Consider the following 15,163-nt stretch of genomic DNA (forward strand, 5'->3'; position numbering starts at 1 on the left):
TCGTGTAGCTCCGACTGCATTGTCCGACTGCAGCAGGTCTCATCGGGGTGTGCTGGAACGGTGTTCCGTGTACGGATGGATTTACGGATACAGCCGACGAGCGGGAGCGGCGCGCACACACTGACAGACTGACGGGTGAATGTTGTTTTATTATCCAGCCTCCAAGCACGGCAAGAGGATGAGCTTGGGCACTGGGAAATGTGAGACGGGATGCGTGCGTAAATTTATAACCAATCTGTACATCAACCGGATCTCTGATTGATGCATTACAATAATTATTTGCAATTCTGATGGTCAGTTGGTGGCGCGAGCGTTAGTGGCACCAGGCATTTCGCTGCGCATTTTCCCTGACTGCCGTTGTCCCGGGGTGTTGGGCTGGGTGGGATGGGTCTGGTGCATTTGGTGGAATCGATCGAACTGGATTCTGGTGCGAAGTAAATGCGCTCATCCTGATCGATTTGCTTCATTCGCTTCCGGTCCCATTCGATCCGGCTCACGGACCGGTTTATGATGGTATCTTCAGCATCGTTGGCACCCACAATACACCCCTTCACAACGGTCATTCGTTGCAACGGTGCGACTGAGCGATGCTCAAACGGCGTACGATTAGTGCAATTGATGCCAAAATAACAAACCAATGTGCACCACAAATAATCACAAAACAGTAGATTAAATGGCCTTCCCCAGTGACACGTTCACCATCTACAGCCGCGTCGACTGCGATAGTAATACCTGCCAGCTGTCCCGTCGCTGGTTTGGTAGCTCTGTGACATTGAAGCCGCCACGCGAACGCGTTGCAGGCGGGAATGCACCAAAACGTCAAACGGCTCCATGAAAGAATGATGAATATGACAGTGATTATTACGTATTTATGATAACAATTACCATAGCGATTGTTCATCGATAGCATAAATCCCGGGCTACAGTAAGGGTTGGTTTTAGAGGCAATCCTCGCTGTCTTTCGGGCTGTAAGGATGGGTAAAACAAAGGCAGGTGGAGCACGGAGGTCAATTTAATAAAGAGAAACTGACAGTGTGCAATGCAGATGTGAGCTGAGAGCCCGTTTCGAACCAAGATGCACTGATAAGAGTGATAGCCGTAAACAATTCGACTGATGAACTTATCCTCGGACGATCATTGTCCATGTGAAGCGAAGATCAAAAGGATTAAAGAGTATAAGACGATGCGGAAGGGCCGAACGTGAAGGCTACGAGGCTCGAGTGACCCAATCATACGGATATTAGCTGTCCGGAAGATACACACATCCACATCGATACACACACACTAACACACACGCAGTTGCGCCCGATTCTTGGGACAGCATGCTGCCAATAGGACTGCAGGTTGCACTGCTGCATAATAATTCAAAATATGGACATCTGGACGGATTGGATTTGATTTATATTGAATTCGAGAAAATTAAACGAGACTGCAACCATCGACGGCAGGAGCTTTGTTCAAGCCATCGTTCTTGCCTGATGTGAGGCCTAGAGTCTAGCAGCAGTGAGTCGTGTGAACGAATCCAACCGATTCCAACCTTTACCCGGGGACGAATACCGGTGCAGCATTGCTGGTAGAACGATAGTTATTATAATTTATGTATAGAAATTGTACCGTCGTTGGAGAAATTTCTAATCACTCACATCAGCCGGTGGTTGGTAGGACGGGCCATTTGGTTGATGGGGTTTGTGGTTGTGTGTGTGTTAAGTTATGAGTAGGTATTTAGTACAGTATTTATTGACAGTCGAAGGGACAAAATGCATGCCGGGAGAAGGTCGGTTCTAGTGGATGTCGTTGGATCTGTGTTGCACTGCAACATGGTTCATACCAAGTACAGATGCATCGGGGTTTGTGATCAGTCTGGGCTTAAACAGTTTTGTGCTGTAAAGGTGCATATCATTCACTCCAAAATTATTATATGGCTCGTAGAGATAATTACAAAATGATTAGAGCGCGAACAGTTTGCAATCGTTGGATCAACATGCGACTAATCCAAGTCTATGCTTTTTCATTCATAGTCCCGTTTGTTGTACGTGTTGCATGAAGCTAAAGAAAAAAAATGTATCCAATAATTTTCTTTATTTTTTCATTTATTAAAATATAAATTTACCATGTTTTATCTGTTAAGCGAATAGATTGTCCAATGTTAATTAAAAAAATAGAAACAAAAAAAGAAATTTCTATTGTTTACGTCATACGACACCTAAGTGCTTGGGGTAGTATAGCGTATCAAACGTAAACCATTTAAATGACACTTTCATATGAGAACTCGTTACACTATGAGCTGTTTGTAAGCAAAGACACTGCATAGTTTTAGTGTCATTCTGTTTGTGATTAAATTTTACCAGTAATCTTTTGTGTTATTGTTGCAGTGCCTCTGTTTGTACCGCACTGATTTCATTTTAAACTCCATGCTTAAGTTTGTAAACCTTTCCAGCATAAACACAACAATACTTAGCGTCCAGCCTACTCCAACAATAGCCCAAAACGGGGCCAAATCATTAAATTTCACTATATCACTGTCTTCGTTTTCCCCTTCATGGTTTCCATCTTTTTTAGTCAATTTTATTCGCTTTAACGACCAGTGGAGAAATAACCCAGATTCAAAAACTTTAAACACATGCTTGTGAAATATTTCCTGTATCATGCTTCGCCTCAAGAAGGTAAAAACTATCGGATGAGCAGAGAAAGTGTCCCGCAGAATGTTGTACTTTTTGCGATTGTGCGTCGAATCAAAATATCCCGGCAAATCAACCAAAATTGTACCTGTCCGCCGATTGTGTATCAACGCTGTCCCACTGTGCAAGCTATTAACCATCGTTGAGTTATTTAAAATCACAGTAACGTTCTTCTCTTCTAGCAGAATTGTGAAAAAATCGCGATTGTCTCGCTCATACAGTATCACCGGTATGTGATTATCCCTAAGATGGGCTAACGTTTCTAAATCGGGATGAAAAGGAACTTCTGAGATCAAAGAAATGATGATCGATTCATATCCACTTTGTATCAGAAAGTAAAACACAATCAAGCATAGAACAATCATCTTTTCCAATGCTTTGGTTTCGTTCAGATTGTAACGCTCGATGCCACAGAATGGCAGCAAAATCAGATCGTTGCGAAAGTATTGCCCAGTATTCCACATCACTACAAAGCTGACCAAAACGATCACGAGCAAAAGCATCCAGGAAGCAAAGGTGAGAGGCTGCAAAAATATTTCCGGTATGGTCAGCGGTGCTCCACGAGGAGCAATAATTACATGATCAACTAAATCTGGCACGGGAACAGCCGATTTTATGAACCTTTTCCATGTAAGCCGGTTTAGCCAAAGCACGGACTTACTTTCATAAGATTTCTTTAAAAAATGATGTGCTGCTTTCTTTGGATAATACATAACTAACACCTTGAAATTTATATCATGCACATGACCAAACGTGGTAAGCAGATGAATATCGATGCCTGCCACTAGGTTTGATCTTATTCCGGAGTCTATGTATGGTGACGCTGCCAAACAGGATACATTCACTTGCCTGCCGTAATAGCTTCCATGATAGGGGAAAAAGTGTTGATAGTCATCTAAAGGGTGAGCCTTCACCATCCGACGAAACGGATGGTAGGTCATTGGTTGTATGACGTTTCGTTCTTGATTGTACGCTAAGTATAGCACGTTGTGATATTCGACTTCTGACATGACTTTCATAAGCGCATTAATTGGTGTTTGTTTTTCAAATTTAACCACGAATATTATCTTCATTCTCGTGTGGCTTTTTGCTAGCTGTGTCAACCAATTCTCAAGTAATGCGATAGCCTAGGAAAACAGAAATCGTATGTTAGAGCACAATATCAGTTGAATTGAAGAGAAATCGTATACCAAACCTGGAATATAAAAACAACCATAACGATTGGGGTGGGCAGCTCATCGATTATCTTCAGAACAGGGTAGGCATCTGGTGATTGTATCATGATAATTTTCGTAGTATTCGAGGATGACAGTAAATTTTGTAACGGTACAAACCATACGGGATCACTTGCTTCATCCTGCGGCAAGCTAAACCAAACATCGGTTGCACTTATTGCACTGTCTTTGAGCATTGAAATCGTTCGCTCAAGGTGTGAAAAGAGCTGCTGTATGATTTCCGCTCCACCGCAAGATTGAGCTATGAGAAACATGAAAAACTTCAGTAGCTGCACCATTTCTGTATGAACACTGGTTGAGGAATGAAGCAGAACTGCTGCATGGTAGAGCACTTCAGTTGTATAAGCTCATAAATATTGCACGATACATTGCTACATTTAAATTAATATGGAATGAGTGGTTGAAGTGAATAAATTGATGGGATGGTACTGGGATGGTACACTTAAATATAGAGATTTTTATGGTATTTTTAAACATATTGCGTTTTTGGCTCATCCTTTAAAAATAATTCTTATTGAATTACTTTGAACTCGAGCATGAAATTATACATGCATTTCATGCTCGAGTTCAAAGTAATTCAATAAGAATTATTTTTAAAGGATGAGCCAAAAACGCAATATGTTTAAAAATACCATAAAAATCTCTATATTTAAGTGAAGTCACATAAATCTCTTATTAAATGGATCTCAAGTCAATCCACTACTATCATAGTTCAATAATTCCTACATTGATTTCTTACTCGGACCTAAACTTTTCTTGGAGTTCACTTATATTTAAGACAAAATAATCCATTGAAACAAACAACAGTTCAAAAGAGTTCTTTTCATTAGTACCCCTTTTTACAACTTTATCTTTCTTATTTGTCAACACGATTCATATTTATTTCCAACAATGATGTGCTTGACCTATTGTTGCAGCCGGTGATATCTTGCGTACAAATTAATATCTTTTATTTGGTATTATGTCCTGTCACGACATGCGCATCACATGATCAAAAAAACGCATCTATTTTTTGAGAGTCATAAAGAAGACGTAAGAGAACCAGAACGCTAGAAACATGCGCTGTCATTCTCGTTCACGCCAGCTCCCATCAAACGGAGCTCCCCCACAGCACCAAGCTGGATGGATGATGATTCGTTCAACGTATCAATCCGTCTACGTTGACCGGTTCGTCCGGTGCCAGACTGACACACAATTTTTGTTTCATCCGCTCGTCCATTCCTCTCCAGTCGTCTGACTCTAACTCTATCCAACTGTCCATTCGTTTCAAGTAGAATTGATTGATTCGTTTTGTCAAGTTCGATAGTTTCTAACGGCGCGCATCATTTCTTGCCCGGTGAAGAAGAGGAAGTTTGATCTTGGCCCGGGCCCGAACGATGATTGTTGACGCGGAAAAGCATTCTGTGTGACTGGAGTGATAAGGATTTGGCGATTCGTGCGCTATGTGTCAGTTGTGTTTGAGTAGAACAGACGATGGAGAGACCGCTTGTCCCGTTCTCTACCCACCGCCACCAAACTGTTCGATCAATACCGGAGCCGTAGTTGATTATGATTGTGATGAAGATAGAGAGCCATTCGTCGATTTGAAGGCGTCTTTCTTGGTATTTCGGATTCCTCGGACCACGGGGTGGTGGTGGTGAAGAGGGCTCTCCATCAAACATCAATCCGCTTGCGTGAAGGGGTTTCGGAGATGAGTTCGCCCGCACTGATGGGTGGTACTCGGCGGGTTGAGTTTCCATCATCATTTCCATCATTATCGTCATCATCATCATCATCTCCAGCGTCGTCGTGAGCAGAACGGGGCTGTTATTATTTTCATCAGTCGGTAAGGATCAACCGACTGGACAGCTGAGTGATCGGGCTGAGTGATAGAAAACATCAAAACTACCATGGTCGAGTCGGGGACTGGGGAAACGCAAGACTGGAAGGTTTATTTTTCGTTTCTTACACTGCTAATCCTATCGTTATTCTACGTTCTTGCGGTCAGCTTTTTTGGTGTGCGTTTTGAGCGAGGAGCGGCAACGTTGTGGGGTCCATTGTCTTCTAATGTTGCAGATAAAAGAATGATGTTTTATTAATTGATCTGTCAATAGGTGGATGATTTATTTAAGGTTCTTTGGATCGTTCTGTGCATTGTTTACGTTTCAAGAAAGCGTAGCATAGAATACAAAGACCATTAATGAGTGATTAGTGGGCTGTGATCTAGTTTCAGTAAATGAAAATTGATATGTTAACTGTTACTGAAGGATGCAATGCAATAGTAGAAATAGTTTAAACATATTTTTATGTTTGTAGGTTACTACGCTGCTAATATTTAACTCATACCTTTAAAATGAATCTGAGCAAAAACAAAGACATCAGTCATCACGACACAAGTCCCATCAAATCAATGTTTCAGAACGAAGGCATGCGAAAATTATTTTAGCACAGCACACATCGGCATCTCATCACTCGGGTCAGCATCATCAAGTGTGAGCAAGTATGTGCCAAGGATGATGGAATGATTGATCTGATTTATGGCAAACACATGGAACGGATAATTCATCACGCTGTGAGAAGGAGAAAGCATTCAGAAATAGCATGACGTATTTGTTGTATGAGGAAGAAATGTAGTTCTCTTTCAACTTGCAGTGTTTTTCACGCCTCATTCGGATGTCTGGTGGTTGAAGATATGCTAGAAAATATTGCCAGAAATAGCAATTGCTTGAGAGGAAGGGGAAAAGAAAAAGATTCAAAATAGATGCATTTGCAACATGCAACACGATACAATGCATGTTCAATTTCTGTAAAGATCCTTTGTTGTTGATCGCAGCCAACTTTCAAAAAGAGAGGGGTCAAAATATGAAATGTATTTATCTGGCCAAACCATAGCTTACTGTCAATTCGTGATAACTGCTTTGTTGACTTGCGAATCAAATGTCTGATACATACTTTTGATTTGTAGCTTCGGAATCGCATCGCATGAGTCACAAAATGTTATTTGACGCAATAGATCAATGCTCAATGGCTAGTTTTTTATGCCTAACGAGCAACGGATGTCCGTTACACCACGCAGATCGGCATTTCGCACATCATAAAATGCAAACGATACACCGATGCCAACATTCGCGTCTCCCGTCTGCCATCATTCCAGGGCAGTGGAGCTGTGTTAGCCAATGTGTGGTACTGGAAGAGGCAACAGAGGTGTGTGAGACCATTTCTAGCAACTGCACGGTGGAAAATGGAAAAATAAATGACTCACGATTTGCGATTCATAGTGACATATTGTCATTTGGTACTGTTGTCATCGGTGACATCATTCGTGCTGTCTGTAATGGTGTGTGTGTGTGTGTGTGTGTGTGTGTGTGTTACATTCGAATAATTCCTTCATGCACCCGTTTCGCAACATGCAACGTGCGTGTTCTAAAAATAATCAACCTTTCCTATGCCCTCCCTTTTACCGCTCAAACGCGTGAATTAAACTGCGTAATGGTAATGTTTAATCTCACACCACGTCTGGATCAGAATTGTGCTGTCAGGATGTCGAATATTGAGGCGATTTTACCGACATTTCACGTTTCCAATAAACCCATGACAGTTGTCCAGTGGCTGGAGTTTGGCATTTATATTTATCAGACTCGTCTGGCTAAGCTTGGACATTTTATGACATCCCAATGACATATCGTCTGATTACAAGAAAGATAAATTGAAGTAAAGTTAGAGATATCGCTATTGATATGATTTACTTTAAACATCTCTCGGAACTAAACATCAAAACGGCTGTTGATGTACCTCATTAACTAAGCAGCTTACTTTGCAGTTCATAATCATGTCGCACTGAAATATACCTGTCCATATCGATCAAGAGATCCCACACGAGATTAAAGAACTTCTCCGTAAACCACAATCCGTTCATCCAGAAGCAGTTGGCCGTACGGCAGCATCGTTTGGTTGTTGGCGAAATTAATTTACCATCTCCGACAGGCGACAGCTCCGAACGCAATATGCAATTAGCGAATTTTACGAATACCTATAGCTCCCGAACGCATGCCACACAATTTGAGCATCATGCGCATCGCTCATTCAACTGTTTGAGCATCGTGAGTTCAACGAATTCGTACGCGTGCGTCTCCTTGCGCGGTTCGAGTCATGCGTGATGGTGTTGGGTGTCAGATGGTGTCAAAAAGGAATTTTCACTTTGATCACATGAAATGTAATGTTACAAGTTTTGTTTTGCAAATATAGAAATTATTTATTTTTCAAAGGTATTCAACGATCTTCATACAATAAAAGTACTACTAATTTCTTTAATTCTTATTTCAGTCTTTCTTGCTAGTTTTGTTTGGAAGTACGGAATATCGGTTAAAATTATTGTTTAATTTAACTTAACTATATTTTTAGATTCTTTTATTATTTTATAAAGTCACAAAAAAGTATAAACATCCACAAATATATAAACAGCAAAAGTTGTGTGTTGTGTATTTGTCACTGTCAGCAATAAATTTAACGTGCGCGCGACAATTCATCTGCTACCGTTGGAGTCTCAAATGAATACTACGAAGGAGGAACACAATTCCAACTTGTTTGTCTGTTCATTCACGCCGTAAGTCATTAACTTATTATATGAAGAATCTCAAAGAAATTCAATCGGCATTTAATGTCTTGATAATCTTTTATATTGCTCATTTTGTTAATTCTTCAAAACTATTCTCAAACAATTAATTATTAATACACATTCCGATCAACTTATGAATGTTCGTCTGGCAGTTGTGACAAAGATTTTTTTTTTGCATTTCGTTACTTAAAAAAATAGTTTTCTCTTGGAGAACTCCACTTTCAACCATGTATCTGAAAACTTCAACTGTTCTTCTAATGATAAACTCAAATTGTTTACCTAGAGCTAAACTGTTATGCACCGAAAACCTGTTTATTTGTACCCGTGATCATACCAGAACAAACGAAGGAAAACTAAATGATCTGCCACACTAAATGACACCTATTTGTTGTTCGCAATAAAACGCCTCGGGTAATGATTGTTATTAGCGGTTGCGGTGTTTCATATGTCACGTCGGGGGATATAAATATCTGCCGGGAAATCATCCCATGTCGGTCTGGGGCCCCAAGTGGGATCACAACCGAGCTGTGATTGACGCTGCTAATCATTTCGCAGCTGTTCGTTGGCTCGCTCGCTCGCTCTCTTTCCCCAGCGCAACAGCGGGAAAGTGGAATGACTAGACACAAATTCACGACTCGTCACTGTAAAAGTCAGCTCGTCAGTGTCAGTGCGTCGACGAATGCAGCCGCACCACTGCAGCTAGTTCATGCAAATGTCATCCCGTCGCATTCGGTGATGTAGCGGATCGCTGCAAATATGCATCAGCGCGTCAACTATCCAACGGGGAGCTCAAAGAACCGCTTGGGGGAATCTGGTTGAGCCAGTCGGTCAGACAAATTCGTCACTGTCATCGAGATGCCGTGAAGTAAAGGGGTTGAAGATTCGGTAGTGCATCACGCTCAGATAACCGGTTTGTACAAGCGATCTCAAGAAAAGATCAATCCATCAGATTTAAACATTTCGACGGCAGGTTGTATCCAATAGGCCATCTCACTCACACTTGTTAGGATTCGTTAGAAAAGGGTGATTAGAAGGCGTTGGGCATTAAATGAAGATGCTCAAACAGGTTCATTGAGGTTGAAAACAACATAATCAACTCTAATGTTGATAACAAATGTAGCTTTGACTGTTGAAGTTTAATATAATAAAGATATCAGCAAAAAAGATGAGTAACGCGACAGAATAGATAAAAAAGCTTTAACCATTAAAGCATGGAGATAAATTTTATTGCGTCTTTTATTTAAGCATTAAGATACAAGATTTTTATGATATTTGATTTTCTTTTTTTGTGGATGAAATGAGAATATATTAGATAAATATATAAAATTAGTCACTTAATAACAATACAATAACGAACGATTAAAACTTGTTGTTGATTCAGACACGATGGCTAAGCATAAAAGGATGTTCCGATAAAGGATGTGAGCTCAAGTCGAGAAGGAATGAGTAGAAGCAATGCCATCTACATTCTTCATACGAAAGACGCAGCAGCCGATGAAACACCATGCAGAAGGGTTCCGTTGAACGATGCACCAGAAAGAGATGGAGACTAGATGGAAAATCAATAACGTTGATTTTTATGCTTCAGAACACAACAGATAGGTGGACGATTTTCATCTCACTGCTCGAGGAAAATCGTCCACCACGTGCTGCCCCTGCCCTCCCATCAGTCTATCTTCTTCGCCACTTGCAAGCCAACGTCCAACACGAGATGACGGTTTCGTCCACTCGCACGACATTTGACCGGCATTTGGGGGGTAGCGGATGAGCGGTCACCCAAAGAGTGTGAGAGATAATGGGTGAGTGGGCTATGCTTTATTTGTAGCTGGTTTATGTTGGACATCAATTGTTGTCGACATTACCCGCTTGTCAGACTGTCCCGGGAGCAGAGGGGTCCATCCCAAATGGTGCTCGCATCCTTTCGTAAACATGCATCGCTCGAAAGTGTCTCCAGATGATCGAGGCCGTTGCAGGATGGACGGCAGTCTATACAAAACCTTTGCATGGAGTCTACTCACACACACACATGGCGAATGGAACGCAAAGGTGGAAAACAAAATAGCAAAGGATATGAAAATTAACGGTAACGACGATAGCTTGGCCAAAATAAGATGCGACACGTAAGAGAAGGGTCTTTAGAGTAAAGCTGCCACAAAAATGGAAATAAACTAGTTTTTTTTTACTTTCCTCTGTTATCGAATCTGTATAGTGGATTAGTATTGGTTACATATCTATTCAGAGTATTGTTTGCGGATTGTATTTTGTCCTTTGATCATAAGGCGTGAACATGAATTCATCAAACACATATACAACAATATCTCGTGATAAATCATGCTATTTTAAACTGATTCCTGATGTTTAGAAGATGATTTTTATGTAATGAAAGTTTGTAACGAACAGCTTAACAGTTCCAAACAATTTTGTTAATTATACTTTCAGGCATCATGACCACGGTGTGCTTGTTGCTTGAATGCCTTCGCTTCGGGTTTTATCGTGAGCAGCGCGATAACGATTAAATATTTGTAATTAAATTATCCTCTCCAAACAAGCCGTGATGAGAAACAGGCGTACCAGTGTTGATGTGTTCGCATTGCCATCAAAGACCGTGATGGGAACGGTGCAGATTTCGTTTGGACCATGCAAATGGACGCCACGGACACTGTCGCTGTCGATGAGACACGATAACAGTTGATAGCACTTTGTCATCAGATTCGCCGGAGTTTTTAGCTCGCCCTGGACATGGAACGCACTCTGCTTGTCTTCTTATCCATCTGCAGGTGTTGTGAGACTCATGCTTTCATCTAACATCAGCAGTTTTACGCGTTGTCGCTAACAGGCTAACAGCCATCATACGACAAATTATCATTCAAAATCGATCGAAGCATGGATTCGCATAAAAAAGCACGATGGACTTGTTCAATTAAATTATCATTAAAAACTGCTTCCGGTCTGTTCCGTCGGTCGTGCGCTGCTTGTCACGTAAGCTTGAGGTTGGAAAATTGACATTACCAAAAATTAATTCTCATTAACGATGTCAAACAATCTGCAGCAAAGTGATGATCTGTTTCCCATCAACAGGTCAGCGCTGGTAAATGGCATGTTATAATCAAGTTGAATTCCTTTTTTCTCTTTTGCAGACCTCTCAGAACTTCAATCCGGATGCGTGTGGATTCTGCTATCAATAGAAAAAGATATTTAATTGCATTTCTTGTTTAATATTTTAAATAAATCAATTTTAACAAGATGTTACGAGTGTAATTAGGATTGAAATCATAGATTTGTGATAGCTTTTATAACCTTAGGAATTATATAAAATAGTAAAAGGATTAAAATGCGATCTAAACAACAACCACGACCTTCATACCGGTGGATCAGCAACGATCAAGGTAAGTAAAAACTCGCCTTACATATTGATCTGAGGATTTTGATGTCTATTTCGGTCACTCGGTACAAAAATACACAGTTTTTCGTTTCATTCAGTATTTCAGTAAGTCACATTTAAACGCCGTATCGCTCAAAACACCTCTTCGCTTACAAGTAACACCGTTGAAGTTATTATTAATTGATTCGTTAGCATTAATAATTATGGTGTGGCCCCGAGTATGTAGGCGCTATATTTGCTCTACAAGGGTATGATGTTCATAAATAAAATTGCTCCTTAAGCGGCTCATGGAATTACAATCGAACCGATCAACAAAACACTCTCCCGAGCACGTGCGTCCGTCCCGCGCGGCTCGAACATAAGCCGGTTTACCGAACCGAGCTGCACAGGCACGTAAGTTCTACACCGGAAAATATTTAGCGGCTCATAAATGGACATCATTTTGCATCGCGCTGGTTTGTGTTGTGTGCTCTAACCGATGCAAATTTACTCGTTCATGAGGCGGCAACTTACAAACGCCTCCAAAGGTCGATGCATACGCGGCGTCCATTGCATCATTGTCACTGGCACAGTATGTGTGTGATATTTCCAGGTAGTCTTACAACGTCTCGCGGTGTCTGGCCGGGGTGTTGGGCAGGTCTGGGTCTGGTGGGATATTAAATTGAAACACATTTTTCTGCAATCCAACAGCGGCATTTATCAATCGATTATCAGATCCTGAACATGGCATGAACAAACACATTCTGCTGATGCTTTTCGTAATTGTTTCAGCATGAGCCATGATATTGCATTACCTTCGATTTTATCATAAGCATAATTAGTTATCACCACAAGACGTATGAATTGCAGGTCTTACAGTTTTGAATCTTATATAAATTAATTGTGTTGTCATGATAGAGTAGAAGAAAAGAGTTCAAACAATTATATTACTTTAATGCCATCTATTTATTTTCAATCATGAGTATAAAGTAATTAGAAAATCGCTCACATTTTACATCAAACTCAAAATGTGTTACATGAAAAACGCACCATGGGCTGAATGAAAATATCAGCGTCACCGGGTCGTTCTAATGTAGCGAAACACATCGTCACAACCGTGGGGTGCATCAGCCAGGGTACACATTTTTACGATTTATGTGTTTAATAAAATTAATAAACGCCACGCCGCTCACTGCATCGGCACACGAAACCCGTTGTGATGAGTGAAAAGCCGAAGCAAAGGATGCTCAACGTGGCTTGGCTGCACGGTCTTTATGAACATGTACTTTAACTTTGTAACCTTTCTGGGTCGGTTTCTCATTGATCAATCGGTAACACGTCCTGTTGTTTTACCGTACAGACGGTTGGCAAGACAGAGAGCCAGCGAGAATTTCGGTATTTCAAAAGGACTCCTGTTGACTAGCATAGGAAAAGTACGCTGTACTTGAAGTGGAATGAAGTGTCATAATTTTAATTTATAAATTATTGCTTGTGTCTCGAATTGGTTCATAAATCGTTATCCAATGAGTTGTTTCTTTTCAGCTCTCCCCTTGGGAATTGTACCAAAACATGTGAGATAAAATTAAATTTAAAAGTTGCATAGAAGAAATTGTAAACAACGGAGTGTCTATTATTGTTATTCTCCATTTTAGTGAGTTTGAGTCAATAGTACTTCATACTAGCTCCAAGCGTCAATGTTTGTAGAATAAAGAATGAGATTAAGTCAAAATAAAAACCTGTTCTGAGTACCATTTATCGGTATCATCACATTGGGACGAGAATCAGCATCTCTCAACAACCGCGTTTGGTTTTAACATTTCAACGACCAATCTTGAAATTTATTATTCGCGATAAGATACCAGTTGTTTAGTGTAAAATGGACTTGTGAAACATGCAACAAGGTACCATCTGTTCTCCGTTGAAGAAGCATAACAACACTAGGTGGATGCGCAACATGAAAGATAATCCTGCAGCAGAGATGTGCAGATGTTAAAAATAAGCAAATAGTTGGTCTGATGGAATATGTATACGAATGTTGCATTTATTTATGACACTTACTTTGGCTCAAGACAGAGTGAGTTAAATAATTTTAATAATTATGTTCGATTATATACTTGTTATATATCATAAAAGCACGATAGCCATACAACATGTTCAAACATGTTCATGGAATCATCAATTGAATTATTATTAATGTATATAGATCAGAAACTTCACCCAACAATACCTAAACCAACATAATGCATTTCTTTTAATTGAATGAAACTTGAGAAATACGTCCAGCGATCGTCCACTTACGATTATCACTAAAGAAACAAAAACAGGAAACTTATCAAGCACCGCGAACACATGTCAAACGCACGTGATATGTTTATGATGATCACCATCGACGGGCCGTGTGACACTGCCAACACGGAATGTGCTTTTTCTGTTATCCCTTTTCTGGCTTGGTTTGTCTTGTTCGGTTGGCCGGGGCTGGACGTAATTTATTACTTTCAGATAAAACTTTATTGAAACTCAAGCTGGATCCCTCGTTTGGCGGACAGCGTTCTATCAGAGATACCATTTTCGGTCCGATGCCGTGGTGCAATCGATTTTCGGGACGCCAGAGACATCATGAATCCTTCAAGCACGGTTTGGATTTGTCATTTGAACAGACTGATGGACAAATTAGGTAAAAACTGAAAAGAGTAATGACAACCGATTTCTGTCCCAAATATGTTTGTGAACTCGAAAGTTGCTTATTATTTCAGTTGATTTTTACTATTATTTTAAACACAACACAACCGACCGTCTCAGTTGCACAAGAAAGACGAAACGATATCAAGTTTTACAGTCACATCGTCCCGTGGCGGGCGATCATTGCCAGTGCAACCCTTAACCAGGCGTAATATTCCCTGCACTACACGATACACCGATGATGTTGATTTATGAAGATTCATTTTCCGGAAATCGGCTCGCGCAGCGCTGACCATCAGTTACCCACAGCTACTCACGGCTCACGGTTTCGCCGTTTCTTCCTAAGAAGCAGAAGAAATGAGTCGTTGGAGTGTGGACAGAGGAGAGTCCCTTCCGATCCACCCGTTCCTCGCACAGCAAACTCGTTCCAGCCAGCTTTATGTGGGGTTTATGTAAAAGTGTTGAAGAAATGGAACCATCAACGTGAACCGGCGGAGAAAAAAAGAGTTATTAAATGTGCAAAAGGTTGGGCCCATAAATTACTCTTCTTCCGTCTACCATAACGCTTGTGGGGCTCGATCCGGAGACCCGATCCAGACATCCCGTCGCGCATCAC

The 15,163-nt window shown here is 40.7% G+C and overlaps 1 protein-coding gene across 1 annotated transcript in view; it reads left to right on the forward strand.

Annotated features, from left to right (window-relative positions):
* LOC121595243 (protein tiptop) overlaps positions 1 to 15,163 on the forward strand; it is a 177,114-nt gene that overhangs the window by 10,800 nt on the left and 151,151 nt on the right. Inside the window, exon 2 of the mRNA XM_041919052.1 lies at positions 11,645 to 11,893. Within this exon, the coding sequence (XP_041774986.1) occupies positions 11,839 to 11,893 (55 nt within the window). The 5' untranslated portion in view covers positions 11,645 to 11,838. The remainder of the gene's footprint in view (positions 1 to 11,644; positions 11,894 to 15,163) is intronic.

Source organism: Anopheles merus, chromosome 3R (genome assembly GCF_017562075.2).
Source record: "Anopheles merus strain MAF chromosome 3R, AmerM5.1, whole genome shotgun sequence".
NCBI classification, from domain to species: domain Eukaryota; kingdom Metazoa; phylum Arthropoda; class Insecta; order Diptera; family Culicidae; genus Anopheles; species Anopheles merus.